Source organism: Tympanuchus pallidicinctus, unplaced genomic scaffold, assembly GCF_026119805.1.
Source record: "Tympanuchus pallidicinctus isolate F22 unplaced genomic scaffold, pur_lepc_1.0 scaffold33, whole genome shotgun sequence".
Classification (NCBI taxonomy): Eukaryota; Metazoa; Chordata; class Aves; order Galliformes; family Phasianidae; genus Tympanuchus; species Tympanuchus pallidicinctus.
In genome coordinates, this window is record NW_026294751.1 from 801,582 (window position 1) to 822,182 (window position 20,601).

Below are 20,601 nucleotides of genomic sequence, written 5' to 3' on the forward strand. Positions count from 1 at the left end.
TGATGGTGATGGTAGTGATGATGATGATGGTGATGATGGTGATGAGCACAGTGTGATATTGATGATAGAGATCACAGAATATCCTCCATTGGTCCCATAAGAGCCACCATAAGAACCGATTGGTCCCATAACAACCCGTTAAGTCCAACTCCAGTGGTGATGATGATGGTGATGTGGCTGATGGCAATGATGGTGGAGATGGTGATGGCTGTGGTGGGGGTGATGACGGTAATGGTGACAGGGATATAATGTTGATGGTGGTTCTGGGCCTGATGCGGGGGGAATCCTGCACTACTGGTGGCCCTGGAAGCTGCCCGGAGGTTTCCGTCCGCGCTCCTGCGGGATCCCAACCCTGTGAGCCCCACTCTTCTCCACCCAACATCGCCGCTTTAAGCCTCTCCGTCACGTGACCCACATCACCTGGGGAGGCGGGATTTCCGGGCTCATCCGCGGGGCTCGACCAATAGGAGTGGGAGACGCCCGAGACGAACGGAAGAGGAGCGAGCGGGGGCGGAAGCGTTGCCGGAAGCGGAGTCATGGCGGGGTTTCCGGGGCAGGTGCGGTGCGGTGCTGCGCGGGGCTCCGAGGCCCGGCTGGGGAGGATCGAGGCCGGTTGGCCCGGCGCTGCCCCCCCCGACCGAGCTCTGCTCCAATCCGCAGGGCTACCCCGGCGCGGGCCAGGCCGGGCCCTACTCCGGAGGCCCCTACGGCGGCGGCGCAGCCCCCGGGCAGCCCTACGGAGCGCCCCCGGCGGGACCCTACGGAGGAGCCGCTCCTGGAGGTGAGCGGGGAGCGGTGCTGAGGGGGAGGAGGCCGCGCGCTGGGCCGGAGCCGGAGCCGCCGGTGCCGTTTTTCCGCAGGCGGCGCTCCGCAGGGCGTGGATCCCGAGGCCTTCGCCTGGTTCCAGGCGGTGGACGCTGACCGCAGCGGTTACATCTCGGTGAAGGAGCTGAAACAGGCGCTGCTCAACTCCAACTGGTCGGCGTTCAACGACGAGACCTGCCTGCTGATGATCAGTGAGTGGGGGCCGCTCCCCTCCCCCCCCCACCTCCCCGGGCCGTTCCATGTGGGCGCACCGGGGGGAGCGCTGGAGCCAAAGCGCGGTCCTGGGCTCCCCAGGAGCGTCGGTGCTTTCTCCTCACTGCCCCGTGTGTGCTTCTCTGCCTTCCTGCCAGACATGTTTGATAGGAGCAGGTCGGGACGCATGGATGTGTACGGCTTCTCAGCCCTGCTGCGCTTCATCCAGCAGTGGAAAAACCTCTTCCAGCAGTACGACAGGGACCAGTCGGGCTCCATCAGCTTCAGTGAGCTCCAGCAAGGTGGGTGAGGGGCTGAGGCACCACACTCGAGTTCCCCAGGGAGCACTGCCTGCTTGGTGCTAATTTGTAGCCCAGCATAGAATCGTTAAGGTTGGAAAAGGTCTCTGAGGTCATCTGGTTCAGCTGCCAGCTCATCACCACACCACTAAACCACATCCCTGAGTGCCACATGTCCACGTTTTGTCAACACACCTATGGAGGGTGACTCCACTGCTTCCCGGCAGCCTTTGCCAATGCTTGATCACTCTTTCAGAGGAGATTCTCTTCCTAATAGCCAGTCCACTGACCTCCCTCCCCTTCCCAGTCCCATTCCTGCTGTTGGTTCTCTCTGAGCTTCCCGGTTTCCCCTGCATCAGGCTGAACCGGCCACAGTGTGAACTTCCTTAGGGAAATCCCTTCTTTGTTGCCCTTCCTGATGGCACATGACTAAGCCCTGCGTTCTGGGAGGAGCTCTTGGGTGTGTGCTCAGATGGAGGGGAAGAATGTCTGGAATTCCTGCCTGGATTTGGTTCCTCTCTCTCGAGGACCCTGCCTGCACTCAGAAGCCCTTCAGGAACACGCTTTGGGAGGGCGCTGTTTCCCTTCTCGGAGGGTTTTAATCTGTGCGTTTCTCACTCCCAGCGTTCTCCCAGATGGGCTACAACCTGAGCCCCCAGTTCAGCCAGCTGCTGCTGTCCCGTTACGCCCAGAGGTCCTCCAACCCCACCATCCAGCTCGACCGCTTCATTCACATCTGCATGCAGCTGCAGAGCCTAACGGAGGCCTTCCGTGAGAAGGACACGGGGATGGCGGGCAACGTGCGGCTGGGCTACGAGGACTTCCTCACCATGGTCATGACACGCATGTTGTGAGGCCCGAGGCCAAGGGGGGTGGTGGCCGTCCTGCCCCTCGCTGTGCCCCCCGTGCTGCAGGAAGGAGCACAGGGCCCCGAGCCCTGCTGGCAGCTCCCTGCTCCCATTCCTCATCCCTGCTGGATGGCGGCGGGTGCCTCTGTGCTGCGGGGCTGTGCCACAGTGTGACAACCAAACTGGGGGTGTCTGTGCCATGCTGAGATTCTGCGCCGTGCCTCTGGGAGCGCCTGGATCTTCTGCCAGCCTCAGAATCATAGCAAAACCCGGGGCTGCCTCGTGCTGTTGGCAGGCAGGATTAGGTCCCCCATTGCCAATGTCTGTACTGATTTCTTTCTGCCTGTGGAAGCCAAGCTTGGAAAGACGGTTTACAGCTAATTTTTGTAGCTCTAATAAAAGACCCCTGGCACCATTTCCTGGCTGGTCTGTGGGGCGATGGCTGCACGGCTCAGGGAAGAAATGCTGTCATAAATCTGAGATACGGCCACAAAAGTGCAAATCGTCACTGAAAAGGTTTGGGTTTTTTTTCTCCCCTGTGCCTCCAAAATGATGTTTGTGTAGTTATTCTTTGAATTCTTTGGCCTTTAATTGTGCACTGAATGTTTTGTGACGGCTGCGTTTCTTTCTGTGGGGACAGAGGATTTTGTATGAAAGGGTTAAAACATTATCTGGTGCTTTTAGGAGAAATAACAAAGCTTATTTTTCTCAACTTCGGCCCCAGGTGGGACTTTCTGAGCGCCAGTAACCATTCCCAAAATATTTGGAGTTGTATTCTGGTGAGTAAAGCCGTTCCTGCTCTATTTTTGGAGCTGACTTTTGTGGCTTTTCAGACAAGGCTGCGGCTCGGGCCAGCTGGCAGCAGGCGCACAGCAGGGTGTGTGTGAGAGCGTGCGCCCCTCCGTCCCCGCACATCGATGTATCCGCATATATGTGTAAATATCGCTGTGCGTCGGGCCGATGTTTACATGGAGCTCTGTGTGTTTACGTACGGCGCTGCAGGCGTTGGATGCAGGGCGGGCTGCAGCCACCAGGTGGCGCCGCACTCCGTGTTGGGGCCCAGCCAGCGCTCGGAGACACGAGGAGGGAAAGGGAAACAGTGAAAGAGAGAAAATGCGGATGCAAAGCGTTCAGCCGAGGAGCCAAAGCGACGCTGAGGGCCTGCTGTGATCCCCGGGAGCTCAGGGCGAGGTGCAGCCGCATGGGTGCCGCGTTTGGGTGCTGAGCAGGAGGGGTGCAGCATCCCAGCGCCCCCCTGAGCTGGGCAGGGGGAAAGGTGAGAGTGGAGGTGTGGATATCAGCTGGGTGTGGGCGCAGGGAGGGATGTGGGCACGGGGTGGACGTGCAGAAATGAAGGGGAACCCGACGGCTGGGAGCAGGGCTGAAACGGCACTTCGAAAGACGAAAAAGAAAGGTTTGATTTCCAGATCAGTTGTGCAAGCTGTGCTAAAGATCCCAGACCGCCACGTTTCCACGCTGCAAATGATCACTTAAAAAATTGTTTTAAAAATAGTTTTAAAGGGCCAAAGCTGTTCATAGTGATGGAGGTGAACCTGCCTCAGCAGGGGGACGGAGCAGCTGAGCTGCAGGGCTCCCTTCCACCCCCTGTGATCCTGTGGGTACAGAGCTGAGCACGGCACAAGGGTACCAGCCTGGAGGGAGCCCCCACCTCCCCCTAAAGCTGCTGGTGCCCTCCTCAAACCTCAAACCCTCCCACAAAGCCTCACGCCCGCTGTTCCCAGCACAGGGACGCCGTACGTCTGCGCCTGCCCACAGCCCCTCCGGCCCGTGGCTGAGGTCACTGTGCTGACAAAACAGGAAAGCAGACAATGTGGTCCTTATCAGCCCCACGCAGCCCTTCCAGGTGCTGACCCCGGGATGGGGGTGGAGCTCAGCCCGTAACCATGGGGCTCTTGGGGCAGCGGGGCCACGCGTCCCCAGCCGGGGTGGGGGAAGGAGCTGCACTGCAGGGGCAGGAGGAGACTTCGAGGAGTTTTATTTACAAATAATAAAAAGCAAAATAAATACCAAAAAAAAGAGACTTAAAAGTACAGCCTGGGGGGGGTTGAAGGTTAGGTGAGGCTGTGCGGCAGCTCGGGTCCCTCCTTTGGCAGGGGTGGGGACACAGGGGGGGGCCTGGAGACCCCAGGGCTGGTTGCAGCGGCCGTTTCCCTGCACCGGGGCCTTAGCACCATGGGGAGGGGGGGAGGGAGCTGCAGGGACGCCATCCTTATCAGGTAGCATCCAGCCCTGGGCTCCTCCTCCTTGGGGACTCAGATGGAGCCTCCCCCGTCCTCCCCTCTCCCGGTGCCGCGGCATTTTACCCCCCGCATCTCCATAGGGGCAGACGGAGGGCTGTAGGAGCCGTGCTTTGCCTGGGGGATCCTACAGCACCTCCCGCCCTACGTACGCGACCGGGGGGGGCTCAGACACCGCGGGCAGGGGTGGCTGCTTTTGAAGAGCCCCCGACTGCCAACAAAGCCGGCTGAGCCCGGGCTGGATTAGTGAGTAAATCCTCCGTCCCACAGGCAATGCGATGCCCCCCGCCCCGGCCCCACACCCCGTGCACGGCCCAATGCACCCCGGCCGCTGCGTCAGCGCCCGGCGGCACGAGGGGTCCGACCCGGGGTGTCCCTGCTGGGGCCGGGGGGGGCTGCAGGGCAGGGCAGGGACAAGGAAAGCTCCGCAGGGTCTGCGCTCACTTATGGGCCATGTCCTCCACGCTGACGCGGCCCCACACGCCCACCACGAAGCTCTCCACCTCACACTCGTTGACGCCGCGGGCGATGCGGAAATGCCCGTCCTCGCCCCACGCTCTGCCCCACGAGTTGGCCGCGGTCTGCAACGGGGGACGCTGAGCACAGGAGCGACCGTTCCCCTCCCCGGCACCAAATCTGGTGTTCAGATCTTCCCCGGGCTGCAGCCTCCAAGCTCGGGGCTGAGCCCGGCTGCGCTCATCACACCGGTACTCACCCAGTATTTTTGGATCTGGCCGTCGGGCAGCTGCTCCTCACCCCACCTGCAGCAAGAGGGCAGTGAGGAGGGACTGCGGGCCCCCCGCGGGGATGCACCAGGGGGCTCTTGAAACACACCTTCTCCCTGCCCACTGGGGAAACCAACTCCCAGCTCCAGCATCTTCCCCCAGGGCCAGGAGCCCCTCTGGGACCCCGGCACAAAGGTCTGTGCCTCCATCCCAGCCCCATTGCTGAGCACAGAATGCTCCCCACCAGTTGTGGCAGCAGCCCCAGTGCAGCCCAGCAGCCTCCTTCCCTCCTCGCTTCCTCTCCCTGCCCAGAGGAAGGTGGACGCCTTTCCTCCCCCCTAAGGAAGCATTTCTCCAGCCACTGTGATGCCCTGCACCCCCCCAGACCTACCCTGTGATTTTCACTGAGTGCGTGCCATGCTGCTGGTGCTTCGGCCCCTTCCCCTCAGCCACTGGTGTGTGCCGATAGATCCCACTCTTGTACAGGAAAAAATCCTCGTGCACCTCCAGGATGGCTGTAGGGTTGAGGACAGGGGTTGGGTGCTCAGCTCTGCGTCCCCCAGAGCGGAGGGCGCGAGCACAGAGGACACGGGGCCGCGCTGGGGACATGGGACAAGGCTCAGCTGCGCGGGGGAGGAGGATTAAGAAAATAAAAATCAAATAAAACCAACTGCCGAGACAGAGATTAACTCTGAGAAGTTAATGAGCAACAGGTGCCAGCGGGCAGCTCCCTGGGGCTGCATTAAGCATTAAGCAGCAGCGGGGTTGGGGCAGCTCCTGAGTTGTTCCAGCAGCAGCTGTCCCCCCCCAGTCCCCTCTCAGCTCAGTGCACCCCAGGGCACAGATCCCATTTCTGCAGGGCAGTGCCCCCCCCCCCCCAGCTCCCTACCTTGCACAGGGCCGTTCTCCATCAGCTCCTTCATGATTTCCTTCTCCTGCAAGCACAGAAACAGCCGATACCAAGGGCTGGGGTCCCCACCTTCTGACCCACAGCACCCCATGGACACCCAGCACGGTGACACCACCCCTCTTCTGCCACCTGCAGAGGCAGCTCCACATCCAACCCCGGCATCGCATCCCTCCCCTCCCTCTCTGCCCCGCTTTGATCCCCAGCTTGGCTTTTGCAGGCAGAACCACCCCCAGCCCCACAGCTGCTCACACTGGGGGCCAGGCGGTAGGCAGGGGTGGACTGGTAGATCTCATTGCCGTGGCTCTGGGGGTTGGGGCAGCGCGCTGTGGCCTGCCTCTTGCCCCGGCCCGTGGAGCGGCTGTGCATCATGCAGGGCTGTGCAGCAGGCTGGCTCTCCTGACTGGTGAAGGGGTAGCACTCGTCTGTCACCACCCTGTGCGAGGGATGGGGATGAGAGGAGGAGATGGAAAACCTGGACACGTCCCTGTCCTCGTTGCTGTCCTCATTCCTGTCCCCTTGCCCAACTCCATCAGCATCCCCCTGCCACCCCATAGCCATCGCTATCCCCAGGTTACACCCATTCCTTCACCTTCCCATCCCCTTCCCACAACCACTGCCACCCCATTCCCATCCCTGTTGCTATCCCCATCTCCACTCCCAGCCCTTTGCCTTCCCACCGCCGCCGCCTTCACCATCATCATCACCACCATCCCAACCCACCCCTGGACCAACTGCCGCTGCCATCCTGCCACCATCGCCATCCCCCCCATCCTTGCTCACCCCCTCCTGCGCAGGTACCACCAGGCTCCATCCAGCCGCCCCCCGCTGCAGCCCCGCTGGTTGCGTGTGTCACAGGACAGGAGGTTTTGGGGCGACAGGGAGGGCGTCATGTGGCCCATGGAATGGATGGAGATGCGGTCGGAGGCGACGGCTGGGGACGAGCACGGCGGTCAGGGATGGAGGCGGCCCCGGGGGTCCCATCCCACTGCCCCACGAGCCCCCATCCCCAAACCCATTGCATCTCACCTGCCGTGGAGAAGGCCCAGGAGCCGGCGCAGTTGCCCTGGTCCAGGGGCTCATGGATCATCCCGGGCCATTTGGTGGCCGCATCAAAGTGGCGGGGCAGCACCTCGTTGGAGTCCATGGCCATCTGCAGGGGCACGGCCTCACGGTGTGGGGACCCCCGCTCCAAGGCACCCCCAGAGCTGCCATCCCTAGCGCCACCCCAGCCCCACCACAGACACCACAGCCAGGATGTGGGTGCCGCCCTGAGGAGCCATCTCTCTCAACCTCTGCCAAATTCAGGCTCAGCAACAGCACCTCCAGTGCTCAGCATCCGGCCACGGGTGCCAACAGGGGGCCCTCATTGTATCCCTGCTCCCGGCTCCGAGTGACGCCCGGCATTTCCGCCTGGAGGCCACGCGCAGAGCAGCCCTTCTGGGGAGGTCACAGCACCCAGTGCAGGAAATGCTGCTAAAATTAAACCTCGCAAGTCAAGGCCCTGCAATGGGTGTGAGCCGTGCGCTGGGCTCATCCTGTCCCCACGGAGCATCCTTTGGGGCCACCCAGCGCAGGAGGACTTCAAATTCTGGGCATGACAAGGGACAGAGCCACAGGGTTCCACTGATGGAGCCCGCTATGGGGTCAGCAGAAGGTGCCCCATGGGGCCGGCTCTGGCTGCAGCCCGAGGGCATCCCGTCACACGGCTGTGCCGACTCAGCAGCTACGGGGCCGGCTTTCCGATGGGAACCCAGCAAGGAGGGAAGGGGCAAAAACAACACTGGCAACGCAGGGATTGTGAGGGGGAATGTGCTGAGCTGCTGTCTCCAAAAAGCGGGGCAGCTCGCAGCTTTGGGGCCGGGGGTTACAAGGTAAGATCTGTGGGGTCCCACTCACGTGCATCTCATTCATGTTCATGACGGTGGGGGGCGGCCGGAAGGTGCCCAGGCGGTAGCGCATCCCGTCCTCCAGCGTCATGCCCCAAAACTGGCTGTAGTTGGCTGCTCTCCACCTGCACAGAGCACGGAATGGGGTCGGCACATCCACAGAGCACAGAGGGGTGAAGCACCCCTGCATCCCTTCAGTCGCTTACAGCCCTTACCCGTAATTTCCCCTGTTGACGGCGTCGATGAGGTCCCCATCCACGAGGCAGGCGTGCTCCTCACACTGCCACTGCCCTGCAGGGCCGCAGGTGCTGTGGGGAGGAAATGGTCAGCAGGTGGGGAGCAGCAACCCCAGGAATTGGGAGCCCCAACACCAGCCTGGTCCCCAAGGACAGAAACGAGCCGAAAACCCACCAGGGCTGCAGCAGGGTTTGGAAATGAGCCCAGGGAGGAGCTGCGCTGCTCTGAGCAGGGAGCACTGCACAACCCATGGGGGACCCGGGTGGGGGGGGGACGGGTGTCCCCATGGGGAGCCTCCAGCCGTGCTCCCCCCACATTCCCAGCAATGCTCGGCATCCGGCCCCGCTGCCCGCAGTGCGAGCTGCCGGCACGCCGTTCCCTTTTATGGGAACAGAGCAGCCCCGCTCACCGCTCCCCATCCCCATCCCAACCACCCCGTTGGGGTCAGAGCACCGCCCAGACCCCAATTCCCACCATCAGCCCCTCCCAGGAGCCATCCCACATCCCAGCCATCGCCTTCAGCCCCACATCCCCACACAGGGCAAATCCCAAGGCTCCGTTTGGAGCAGGCAGTGTGAATCCCCCGATATCTGCTCTCCCCAGGCACTGTGAGGCAATGGAAAAACCCTGTAAGACGCTTCCCGAGCCCTTCACCCCTCGCTGCCCTCCTTGGCCGCAGCTCTGGTGACCCAGCTGCTTGCTGTTAACTCCTTGGGCACAAGCACTGAGCAGCCCAGCTGTTGGGGGCGTATCTGGGGTGAAGCCAAGCTGCGCACCCACAGCATCTCCCCACAACTCTCCTGCATCTCCCATGCTTTACATTTTCCTCCCATACAACAGCCCCAAGTTGGGGTGAAGCACAGCAGGAATTGCTCTCTGCATTCCAAGTGCAGGGGAAGAAGATCTGGGGCGCAGCAGGGATGCTTTCCCAGCACAGAAAAAGCTCCTTTGAGCACGGAGGGGCCTCAGTTCCCCCAACTCCTTTGTGCCCAGGGGGGCAGCGGTGGGTCAGGGAGGGCTGTGCTCATCCTGCAGGGCTGCACGAGGCTGCTTGGGCTTGCAGGAGCACACACTGGTTGCATCCACGCACGCTGATGCGCAGCTCCATATGGAGCATTGGATTTGCCCTCATCTCAGTGCAGCTCAGTGCTCCTCAGCTGCAGGTTCCGTGCTCCCCATCCCAGCACGCCCGCAGTGCCGTGTCGGAGCCAACCCCGGTGCAGCGCTGAGCTGCGTGGGGCCGGATCCCCACCTGGAGCAGGACGGGGCACGCTCAGCCCATCAAGCCGGGGCAAGCTGGGTGCGGGCACAGAAACCCCAAATATGCCACAGCAAAGGAACTTGCATCAGCCCCCGCCATCCGGCGCGGCCCCGCTCCCACCACGGCTGGGTTCGGGGTCAGGGTGCCACGCTGCGGGGCCGGCGCAGCACGGGGGCACTCACCACAGGTTGCAGTTGTCCCGGTACGTGGCCCCGCTGGGATAAGCGCGACCGGAGCGAACGCAGCCTGGGAGGGAGAGAGGTGGGCAAGAGGAGGGTTAACTGCAGGCTGGGACGGGATAAAGGGGCCACTGATGGCCGGAGCTGGCTCTGCTCTGCGGGGATTCTGAGAGAGCCTTGTGCTGCACGAGGGGGCCGCCCCGGTTCCCCCCCCTCTCTCCCATCCCTCCCCCGCTGCCCACGGGGTGAAGTCGGGGACGGCGCGCCGTGCCCCAGACACGACCGGGGCGGCACCCGGCCCCGTTCTGCCCCACAGAGCGGCTCCGCGGGTCCCACGAGTTCTGCCGCCGTCCGGACTCGCGCATCGCATCCCGCAGCCGCGCACCGCTCCGGGGGGTTCCGCCTCACCTGCAGCTTTAGGGAACGGGGCCGGGATGCCCAGGCAGTACTCCCAGAAGTCGGGGCAGCAATCGGAGACGGTGCGGTTGCAGAAGAGGTCGCAGTAGCAGATGGTGTCGAGGTAGGGCACGGTGCAGCCGTCGTCGCGCCCGCGGCAGCAGACATCCCCGCGTTGGCAGTAGGAGCCGCCGGCATCGAACACCCCGTGCTCGTACAAACCCGGCGACAACTCCCGGCGCGTCCGCGTCCGGGCGGCCGAACCCAGCGCCGCCAGCAGCCAGAGCAGCGCCCAGGGCACGAGCGCGGTGCTGGCCATGTCCCCGGAGCCGCTGTACGGGATGGGGCGGTGTGCGTGGGGACCCCGAGCCCCCGGCGTCGCCTCGTGCCGGGCTCTGAGCCGCCGGAGGGGCTGGGACCTCGGAGCCAGGTGACGCGCAAATCCTTCGCATTCCTCATCTCCCGCCCAACTCCTTAACGGAGCGCCCACGCAGCTCCGGAGCGGAGATCCTCAGCCGCTCTGTGACCCCCCCTCCCTGCCCGGCTTCCCTCACTCCTCCCCCCCATACGGCCTCACAGCCCCGCGTCCACGCTCAGCTCAGCCCCCCTTCCCGAAGCAAAGCTTTCAGGCGGAGCCCTGAAAGCGGTGGGGCTGCGTGGGACGCCCAGGCCGAGCACGGGCTGCGCCCCATGGGGGAACCGGACCGTAAAGGCTGCCTGAGGGGAGCTCGGCGGTACCATCGCTGAGATGAGTTCCCCAACCTCAGCCCACGGCTGTCAGAGAAAAGGAGAGGAACGCGGCCCCAGGAACCCGAGAAAACCCCCTGGGGGACCCTAGGAGAACTCCTGAGGGGCTCAAGGTGACCCCGAATGGCACCGAAGCGGCACACCCGCGCCCGCCCCATACCTGCCGCCCCGCCGTGCACCGCTCCCCGCCGCAGCCGCTTCCGAGCGCCTCCTCCGGCCCCGCCGCTCCCTTATAGCCGCGCCCAGGGGGGGGGAGGGGGCACGGGGAGGTGCCGGGGGTATCCCGGGTAGAGGCCGGGCCGCGCTGCCCCACCCCGCGCCGAATGAGTTCGATGCCGCCGCCCGCAGAGCCCCTTCTCCTGTTGCTGCCGGGGTCCCGAGTTCTGCCGGGGGTGTGGAGGGGGAGACCCTCGGAATGCTGGGGCCAAAGAGAGCGCGCTATAAAAGCTCTGCGCACCCCGACCCGTCTGTCGCAGGGTGGGGGTCCCCCGAGCCGCCAGCGTGTGGAGGGGGCCGTGTGTGCGTCCGTGTGCCCGGCACTGCGTCTGCCGGGGCGGAACGCGGCTGTCCCGCCGCTGGGGCGCACGCTGGGGGTGAATACAGGCAGCCCCTGGCCCCCCCACCTGCTGCACTCTGTTCCTCCCGGGGAGGTTTGGCCCCGAGGAGCGGCACCGGCGCTGCCGAGGGATTCCCCGAAGGAGCTCCCGGTGTCCGACGGAGACAGCGCGACCCCCGGGGGTCCTACAAGAGCACCCCTCTCCCCGGCCCCCCCCACCTCCGCAGGCAGCGCTGCCCGGTGCTCCTCCAAGAGCTTTTTCCTGAGCACGCGGCCTTGGACCGCCGAGAGCTTCAGGAAGGAACTGGGCCGGAGCCCGGCTGTCTGCAGGCACACGGACAGGAATTCGGAGTGAGTCACGAATTCTCCGAGACCCTCCGGGGACAGAGCAAAGCCACCGCGAGAGGGACGCGAGACATCGCCTCTTCTGCTCTGTATTGTCCTGCCTTTCCCCCCCCTTTCCCCCCCCCCCCCCGCAATACGGGCAGCAGCACCCGCAGCCCCACGCTCCTCCCGCAGGTGCCCTTGGCGGCCGGCAGGACGCACGGACACATTCGCTGGGCCACAGCCTCGTCCCCGTCTGTGCCACACGCGACTGCAGGGGGCATCGCACACTTGTGCTCTTTGCCCCGCGTGGGTGAGGCTGCAGCCACGACCCGGAGCGCTGCGCAGAGCTCAGACCCGGAGCAATGGGGGCACGCGGGGGCTCAGCCTTTTGCATGGCCGGAGCCCCCCTCAGTGATGCACGGACCCCACTGCGGGCACAAGGAGTGACCGCGGACCACCTCCCTCCCCCCCCCCTTCCGAGAAGCTCTGCTGCCAGCCGGGAGCAAAGCAGAGCAGAACGGGGTTTTCCTGCTCGCCCCGACCTGGCTCTCCCTTCAAAGCAGCCCCGGAGGTACCGCAGCCAGAGCTGCACCGCCAGCAGGTGGGGGTTCCCCGGGTTGCACCCCGCACCCCGAGCGCTCAGCGAGGCCACCCAAAGGCTCCGTCCCGACGCGGCCCGGCTGCTCTGGGGGGCGGGAGGAGCGGCAGAGGGGCTGCAGGGGTCGCTCCATCGCTGCGTGGCGGTTGCAGGACCGGCTGTTGGCGAAGGCTCAGCCAGGAAATGCGGCGAAGGAGCGGCCGAGAGTCCGGCTTCCTTCCGGCAATGGGGTCGGTGCTGGGACACTGCGGGCGGGGGGCCGCGTGCCCAAGGGGGTCTGACACCCCCCCCGGGGGGGCTGCAGCACTGTGAGGACGGGTCTCGCACCCTCATCTCGTCTGGAACGCTCCTGAGGCTATCGCAACGCCATGCCCGTGTGGGGACGCGCCGTTTGGGGACACCACACCGCCCCGGAAAGCACAGCCCCTCTGCCGGCCGAGGTGGGGCAGTGGTTGGGGGGGGGGGGGGGCGGGGGATGGGCGCTGGGTGCTGCGGTGGGGCTGGAGTGCCACCTCTCGGGAGAGCGGGGGCAGAAACCAGGCGGGCAGGCGGCGTCTACTTCAAAGTTTAATGAAAGAAATAAGTTAATAAGTTAATAAAGTGAGGTCACTACGGGCGGCTGGGGGGGAAAAAGAGGAACTGAGGGGCCCAGCCAGCCCCAGGGAGGAGCCCTACGGGTTAAGGACTGAGCGGGGCTGGGGGTGAAGCTGTCACATGCACCCTCATTCCAGGGCCGGGTACCCACGGCTGTGCATCACCCCCTGGGCACCCCCGGCCCCACGGCACAGCCCGGGGGGCTGCGAGCACAGCCCATGCTGTTCGCATGCACTACGGAGGGAAAGGAGGGGCTGGGGGCATCCCAGGGCACAGCCCTGCTGGGAGCAGCAGCAGAGTGGGGTTGGGATCCCCCACGATTCCAAGGCAAAAGGGGGTCCCACGAGCCCCCCCGAGGGGTACCAACAAATTTTGGCACTACTGCGGTGGGGGACTGGAAAGCAGCCCTGGTGCAAGCAGCGTGCAAAGGGCGCCGCCGCCGCGCCGTCCCCACCCGCAGTCACCCCCAGGGGACAGGGACAAGCAGGGAAGGAGTCAGTCCTGCAGCGGGGGCAGGGAGGGATGATCCTGGTTCCTCCTGCCCGGCCCCACAGCCTCGGGGCCGCCCTCCGGGGGGGTCTGAGCCCCCTGCAGAGCAGGACGCCGCCCCGCGTGCTGGCAGGAGGTTCTTATTGCCTACGTTGGTCCCCCGGGCGGCTGTTCCCGGGGGTGTTGCATATTAAGACATTATTGCATATCTGTCTCTTACATATACGGATAGATGCTGCCCTGGGAGCATGCAGGGGCAGAAGGTTCTGCTGCACTTGTGGAGGTGCAGCCGCAGCCCCGTGAGCGGGGGGAACCCTGGCAGAGGAGGGCGATGGGGGGTAACCCCCCCCAACCCCGATAAGACCCCATGGGGTTGTGCCCAAGGGCTCAGCTCCGGAGCCGGAGCCTTGCATAGCTGTGCCGGTCCCAGTGCGGCTCTGGGACGTGCAGGACCCCCATGGGGAGGCGGACACCCACCCTGGGCTGGGGGCTCCCAACCCCCCCTGGAGAGAGCGGCCACCGCAGAACTGCCGCTGCCCCCCATCCCCACCACAGCGCTCAGCACAGAGCGCCGCTGCTGCCCAGCCACGAGGACGCTGAGTTCAAGTAACGCAGAGAGGGACGCAGCTCAGTGGGGCCAGGGCTCCCCACGTCCCCACGTCCCCCCACTGCCGGAGCCCGTCCCTGCGGCCCCATCCCCCCGCTCAGTCCATGTTGGCGCTGCCCGACCTGGAGATGCTCAGCGTCTGGGCTGACGCCGACACGTCCTCGTGCTCCACAGGGCTGTGGTAATCCGACGTGATGTCGGGCTCGCGGGGCAGCGGCACGGCGGCCAGGCTGAAGGAGTTGGCCGAGCCTTTGCGCAGGCACTGCGAGTAGAGGCCGAGCAGCAGGTCCAGCTTGTGCTCGATGGACTGCACCTGTGGGCACGGGATGAGCCATGGGGTGGTGACGTGGTGACGTGGTGACATGGTGACGCGGTGACGCGGTGACACACGCGGACGTCCCCTCCATACCTGCCGCTCCACCTTGACCACGCGGCCCATCATGCTCAGCTCATCCACCAGCTCTGCATCCAGCGCTGCCTTCTCCCCCTTCTCCCTGATCTTCTTGTCAGCAGCGGGGCCCCCCCTGCCCACAATCTGGTCCACGCTGCAGGGAGGGGACACGGCGCATCACTCCCAATGGACTGGGGTCACGGGGATGGGGCCCCATTGATGGCCGTGGGGCTGGCAGGATGTGCCCCACGTAACTGGGGATGTGCAGGACCCAAGGGTCTCCCCTCCCTCCCCGGGGCCATCTCACCGTGTCTGCAGGCTCTTGATCCTGCCCAGCATGTCCAGGTGCCCGGCTGAGTACTGCTCAATGACGTCCTTCACATCGTAGGGCCGCAGGGTCTCCTTGAATTTCCTCTTGGCCACCAGGAACTTGAGGATCCTGCGGGTGGGGGGAAGGGGGTTGGATGCAGAACGGCCAGCACCCGGGGCTCTGTTTGTTGCTATGGGGTTGTGGTGGGGACCCAGCCCCCGTGGCTCTGGTGTCCCAGTGCCCGGGGCTGGACGCGCTCACCGCACAGCACGGATCAGGGTCTTCACTGCTGGCATGATGTCCTCGAAGGTCAGGTCGCAGTGGGAGCCCTTCTCCTCGCCGCTGTCCTCTGGTGGGCACTCTGCTGCAAGGGGGGTAGCAGAGGTCTCAGCCCCCACACTGAGCCCCCCCAAGGCCCCCTGTGTCCCCCCCGGCGCTCACCCTCAGGTTGCAGCCGCGGTTTGAGCCGCAGCGATGCGCGGAAGCGCGTGCGGTCGTTGAAGCTCCAGCTCTTGTGCACCTTGCTGGGGCTGGGGGCTTCGGGGACGGCCTCGGTGCTGGGGGAGCGGTGCAGGGGGGGGGCCAGGTGCAGGCGGCCGCGGCTGCCCAGGCGCTGCGGGGAGCCCAGGCGGATGCGCTCCTTGATGCCCATCTTGGTGCTGCGAGGGGGGGTGGGGGGCAGAATGAGTGCCTGGCGGGTGCCCGGGGAGCAGGGATGGGGACGGGGGGTGGAAGGGATGGGCAGCGCCCAGCACGTGAACTGGGCACGAGCTCAGGCTGGCAGCAGGCGTCACTGCATGCCCGTGCAGAGCAGCCTCTATGCAGCTCTTTCTGAGAGCAGAGAGAAGAGACAGACGGACGGTGGAGGGACAGACAGGTGGGGACACGCAGCAGAGCAGTGCATGGAGCAGCCCCGTTCCTGCTGACACGTGGGGCCGGCTGGGCCCTGCCATCCTCCTCCTTCTCCTCCTGCAGGCTGCACCACCATTCTGCTCTGCTCCTGCAGCCCCGCTGCAAACTCTGCTCCCGAAACCAACCCCTCTGCTGGCTGGGGGGAGGTTGGGGGGGGGGAGCAGAGGACATCATTTATGTAGGACCGACACAAAAACACCACCTGGTGCTGCCTCTGGGGTGATGGGGGACTGCAGGCTCACGTTGGGGACATGAGAGGAGGCCAAGCAGAATGGCACCCAAGAACAGAGGGAGTCAGAGCTGGGCAGGACACAGCACACAGCGCAGTGCAGGGAGACACCTGCTGCTGTGCAGGGGATGCCACAAAACTGCAGTCGGAGGGAGAGCTCTGTGAATTTCCCTGGCCAGGAGCTGGGTCTGGGCTGGCAGCACACACACAGGGTGGGGGAAATTCCTTCCCCAAGGGGAGGGGGGGAGGGCAGGCTGTTGGGCACACCGCCACGGGGTTACCCTCAGTTTGCTGCTGTCAGACACGGCACAACCAGGCTCACCCACGCTGCACGGGGAGAAACTGAGGCGCAGCCCAACGTGCCCAAGCCGGCTCCCAGCCCAAGCCATGCACGACCCCCAGTGCTGCATCACAGTTCCCCCCTCTGCCCCTCTGCCCCATCCCCTGCCCAGCACCCGGCAGCTCCCCATGCACCCGGCAGCTCCTGGGCCGCGGTACCTCCGTCTCCACGTGGCCCACGTTCTCAAGAGCCTCCGCTTCCCACCACCCGCCTGGCTGGGGGGCAGGGCAGGGACACAGAGAAAGAGAGCATCAGTGAGCTGAGCCGCTGCGCCCCGGCCCCACGTGTGACCCCCGTGTGAGGGCGCAGAGCCCCCAGGCGCCTCCTCCCCGCTGCGGAGGTGAGAAGCGTGAGCGCGTTTGTGTGGGTCCTGCATAAACGCTGATGGCTGTCGTCCCGGTGGCAGAGCTCTGGCACAGCAGCGGCACGGGAACGGTGCCGGGGTCCCCATGGGAGGATGGCACAGAGCGGGGAGGGCGGCCGAAACCACGGCCACGTTTTGGGGCGGACGTTACCTGAGGCTCAAGCACTTGTGGGGCTGCGCGTCCTCCTCCTTCCAGCTTCGGGGTGAGTGGGGCGGGGAAGGTGTGGGGGGGATGGAGAGCGGAAGGTGAGCAGTAGAGGGAAGGGGAGAGAGAGAAGATGAGATGTCATGAGAGGTGAAGCTCGCGGAGAAGCCGGGGATGGGACCGGAGCCCCCGGCCCGTACTCACCTGGCTGTGCCCGCAGCCCTGCAGTGGGGCGGCATCACAGCTCAGCACATCCCTGTGCCGCACCAGACTTCCCGGAGCCGCAGCTCCGGCACCGCGAGGAGGCAGAGCGGAGCCGTCGGCCCCGACTGACCCTGACCCAAAGCGCCGCTGCCCCGGCCCGGGTGGCGCGGTGGGAACACTGGGTGCCCTTCAGCCCCTGGAGTCGGGGACCGCGCTGGGTCCCCGCACGCGGCATCCCGGGGCGGCTGCTCTGCTGCTGGCGGCGGCACCACGCGCAGACACACACACACGGGGGCAGAGCCGGCTGCTCCCTACCTGTCCCCGGCACACGCGGCGGGGATGGGGCTTTTCTGGCCAGAGGTGAAGAAGGGCTGATACGGCGGCGGGGCTCCGTCAGGCCATTTTTTCACCTCTGAATTCCTAAATCCTCCGTTGCGGGCTCGGTGCAAGTGCTCAAACATTAGGAGCAGCTCTCTGAGGTTGGGGGTTAAATAAAAACATGGAGAAATTAAAACTTCCCAAAAGAAACGAGATGAGCAAAACCAAGGCGGAGCAGAGCCGGGTCCTCCGTGCAAAACCAAGCGCCAAAACGGAGCCAAACAAGAAGCAAAAGCAGAGCCGGGATCCTAAATCCAGCTCCTCCACAGCTCCCGGCGCAGCGGGACCGGGACCCATTGCGGGGCACCGAGCTCCGTGAGGGCAGCTGGTAAGAAATCTCCGCCTTCGGAAAAGCAAAAAGGTGAAACAGAACCGTCCGTCCACCGGGGGCGGCGGAGGGCAGAGGGCTGAGCGCCGCGCGGTGCGAGCCGCGACTGTCGGCACCGCTCCTCCCCCAGGAAGTGATGGTGGGTGAGAGGTGGAGGGGGGTGGGTGCTGCGGGTGGGGAGGGGGCGCTGGGCAGCCAGCGGGCTGCGGCTCCGTGCGCCCACGTGTGTGTTCGCTGCAGTGCTCACCCAGCAGCCCTGCGGGGACCCCCGGTGAGTCCCCCCGTGCCCCCTCCCCTACCTGAAGGAGGGCAGCAGGCTGTCGTAGTAGCACCACGTGGCCGTCAGGTACCCCCGGCTGGTATCTGTGGAGTACAGCCGCCACGCTGCCTGCAGGGGGAAGCAGCCCGTGGGTCAGCCTGAGTCCCCCGAGCCCCCCCTCCCAGCCCCCAAGGTCAGGATCCAGCCACGGGTCACGGAGGAACGAACGGTGGCACTGCAGGAGGAGATGGGTGCAGATGGGGCACCTGGATCAGGTTTGCTGCTGGGGTCCTCCTCTTCTCGAAGTGCTTCTGCCGGTGCTGCTCCTGCACCTTGAGGGCGAAACCGGAGCCCAGGATACCCTGGAGATGGGAGGAGGATGGGGCACACTGGGGTCACCTCCACAGGGGTGGATTTTGCCCCTTTCTCCCAAATTCCTGCCCTGCGATGGGACACGGAGAGCGGGGACCCCTCCGGCCCCCCAGCCCCGGCCACACTCACTGCAGGCAGCGCAAAGAAGGAGATGCCGAGCAGAGCAAACCCGGCTGCCAGCATCCGTCCCAGCCACGTCTGCGGCGTTTTGTCCCCGTAACCAATGGTGGTCAGCGTCACCTGCGCGGGGAGAGAACACGGGGGGCCCTGCAGGGAGCTCCCCCCCCACGGCCCCCTCCCTCCCTCCCGCCGCTCAGCTTACCGTGCCCCACCACAGGGAATCGGCGTAGGTGGCGAACTCGCCGTTGGTGTCCTTCTCGGCCAGGTAGACGAGGAAGGAGGCGAAGATGAGCACCAGGAAGCCGATGTACCACGCGGTGATCAGCTCCTGCGGGCAGCGGGGGGCAGCGGGGCCGGATGAGGGGGGGGTCGGCGGGGGTGGGCAAGGGGCGGGGGCTCACGGGGGGGCCGCCCCCCACCTTGCTGTGCGCGTAAACCACGGAGCCCAGCAGCTTCCAGGTGCCGCCACGGCGGTCCATGCGCACCATGCGCAGGATCTGCAGGAAGCGCATGCTGCGCAGCGCAGAGGTGGCGAAGATGTTGCCCTGCGTGCCGGCCGCGATGACGGCCACAGAGGCGATGAAGACGATGAAATCTGGAGGGCGGGTGGGGGGCGGTGAGGGGCAGCACCGCTGAAGCAGCCCCCGACCCCGCGTCCCCCCGTGCCCACGTCCCCCCGCGCTACCTATCACACAGAAAGGTTTCCGGGCGAAGCGAAGGCGGCCCCGCCAGCCCCGGTAGCGGCAGCAGCAGCCGGCCGCCCAGACGCGGATGACGTACTCCATCCCGAACACCACGATCATGACAAACTCCTGCGGGGAAAAGCACAACGCGAGGCGGGAGGTGCGGGGTGGGAGCTTTGGGATGGGGCGAGAATTGAACGGCGGTGCGAGGGGAGCGCTGCGTCCCTCCCGGGACACCCCGGCGCGGCGGCTCCTGCGCTCCTCCTCCTGCCGGCACCGAGCGGAGCCGGGTTCTGTTCCTCCTCCGTCAGCATTGTCCTCCGGCCGCGCGCCCCAACCGGCCCCGTTCTGCTTACTTGCGGGAAAGTCACAAGGACCTTCCCGATTTAGTCTCCGTCACTCGGGAGAACTCCGGCGTCAGCCCTTTCTGACAGTTTGGGGGAAAAGTCGGCCTTTTCTTAACGCCTCCCCCCACCCCCCACCTCTGCCCTGCTTCCTCCAGCGGTCTGAGCCCCTCCCCCCCACCAAGATGAGCCACAGAGGGTGAAGAGAGGCTGAGGGAATGGGAAGGGCTACGGGGTGACAGTGGGTGCAGTGTGGGGAGGGGGCCCCTGAGTGCCCCCCCGCTTACCAGGATGAAGAGGCACTGGTTGGCCAACTTCTGGTGCTCCTGGATGGTGGAGAAAACGGAGAGCACCAGGCAGCTGAAGACGAGCAGGAATCTGGAAGCAGAGCACGCAGGGTTGGAGGCACGGACTACAGGGGGCGGCACGGGGCTGACCCTGACCCGCAGCTCCAGCCCCCAGCGCCCACCTTCCGCCCTCACCCAAACGTGTGGGGATTGCTTCAGGGTTAATTGCGAGTTCTCACAGGGCCCCACCTGAGTGCTGCTTTCAGCTCTGGGCCCCGGCACAGGAACGTGGGGATGCTCAGAGGTGGGAGCAGCTCTGCTGTGAGGGAGGCCGAGGGTGCGTAGCACAGAGAAGGCTCAGGAAAGCCCTCAAACCTGCCTCCCCCTGGAGCCATGGAAGCACAAGAACGAAATCCTCCATGTGCCACGGGGCAGCTGTGCCCAATGGTCCCATCCTCTGGGATGGGGATGTGTCCCCGGGTCACCCCACAGCACTTGGAGGAGGAGGAGGAGGAGGAGGAAGGCCGGGCTCCAGCAGCACGTGGCTCAATGCCAGGTTGTGCCGCAGCCCTGCAGCCTTTCCCCCCCGGCAAAACTGCTGCTAATGAAAGGCAGGCAGGGAGCCGAGGCCCCACAGCACGGCGGGACCTCATCTGCTGCCCCACTGCCACCATGGGGGCACGGGGGGGGGGAGGGGGGCAGAGCCCGGGGTGGCGGATGGAGAGCTGCCCTGAGGCCATGCGCCCCGAGAGCCGGCTGAAGGCAAAAGGGGCTTTGGCCCATTTAAAATAAGGAAGGAGGGGAAAAAAAAAAAAGAAAAAAAAAAGATCCTGGAGCTGAAGCGAACGAAACTCTCCAAAAATACATTTTTTTTTCCCCTGATCCAGCGGTTCTAAAAATGGAAAGCAAAGGGTTGGTGCCACTGTGCCACGTGATGTGCGAGGGGCCGGAGCCGCTCCGCGTGGCAGCGAGGGGCACCGCGGCCCCGGGTTGGGCACTGA

The 20,601-nt window shown here is 65.1% G+C and overlaps 3 protein-coding genes across 4 annotated transcripts; 1 reads left to right on the forward strand and 2 right to left on the reverse strand.

Annotated features, from left to right (window-relative positions):
• The first annotated feature begins 454 nt into the window (after positions 1–454).
• PEF1 (penta-EF-hand domain containing 1) lies at positions 455–2,579 on the forward strand. The gene is made up of 5 exons (XM_052698673.1): positions 455–557; positions 661–781; positions 861–1,016; positions 1,176–1,319; positions 1,941–2,579. Exons 1-5 carry the CDS (start codon positions 537–539, stop codon positions 2,168–2,170), a joined length of 672 nt encoding a protein of 223 aa, XP_052554633.1. The 5' UTR covers positions 455–536; the 3' UTR covers positions 2,171–2,579.
• A 1,564-nt stretch (positions 2,580–4,143) lies between these two features.
• On the reverse strand, positions 4,144–10,976 carry TINAGL1 (tubulointerstitial nephritis antigen like 1). The gene is made up of 12 exons (XM_052698654.1): positions 10,924–10,976; positions 10,029–10,348; positions 9,624–9,687; positions 8,159–8,251; positions 7,954–8,068; positions 7,084–7,207; positions 6,838–6,988; positions 6,307–6,490; positions 6,037–6,082; positions 5,539–5,662; positions 5,138–5,183; positions 4,144–5,003 (listed from the first exon to the last, which is right to left on the reverse strand). Exons 2-12 carry the CDS (start codon positions 10,333–10,335, stop codon positions 4,863–4,865), a joined length of 1,395 nt encoding a protein of 464 aa, XP_052554614.1. The 5' UTR covers positions 10,336–10,348; positions 10,924–10,976; the 3' UTR covers positions 4,144–4,862.
• A 1,822-nt stretch (positions 10,977–12,798) lies between these two features.
• Positions 12,799–20,292, reverse strand: KCNQ4 (potassium voltage-gated channel subfamily Q member 4). Of its 2 annotated transcripts, XM_052698648.1 has the most exons (15): positions 19,850–20,292; positions 19,601–19,691; positions 18,972–19,098; positions 18,706–18,881; positions 18,489–18,614; positions 18,296–18,406; positions 18,061–18,156; positions 17,835–17,923; positions 17,145–17,303; positions 16,632–16,676; positions 15,077–15,294; positions 14,897–14,999; positions 14,633–14,764; positions 14,344–14,479; positions 12,799–14,247 (listed from the first exon to the last, which is right to left on the reverse strand). In XM_052698648.1, exons 1-15 carry the CDS (start codon positions 20,272–20,274, stop codon positions 14,032–14,034), a joined length of 2,250 nt encoding a protein of 749 aa, XP_052554608.1. In that variant the 5' UTR covers positions 20,275–20,292; the 3' UTR covers positions 12,799–14,031. The 2 variants fall into 2 exon arrangements, with proteins under 2 accessions (XP_052554608.1, XP_052554609.1); XM_052698649.1 differs by lacking the exon at positions 16,632–16,676 and having other exon boundaries at positions 19,850–20,288.
• Positions 20,293–20,601: the final 309 nt, after the last annotated feature.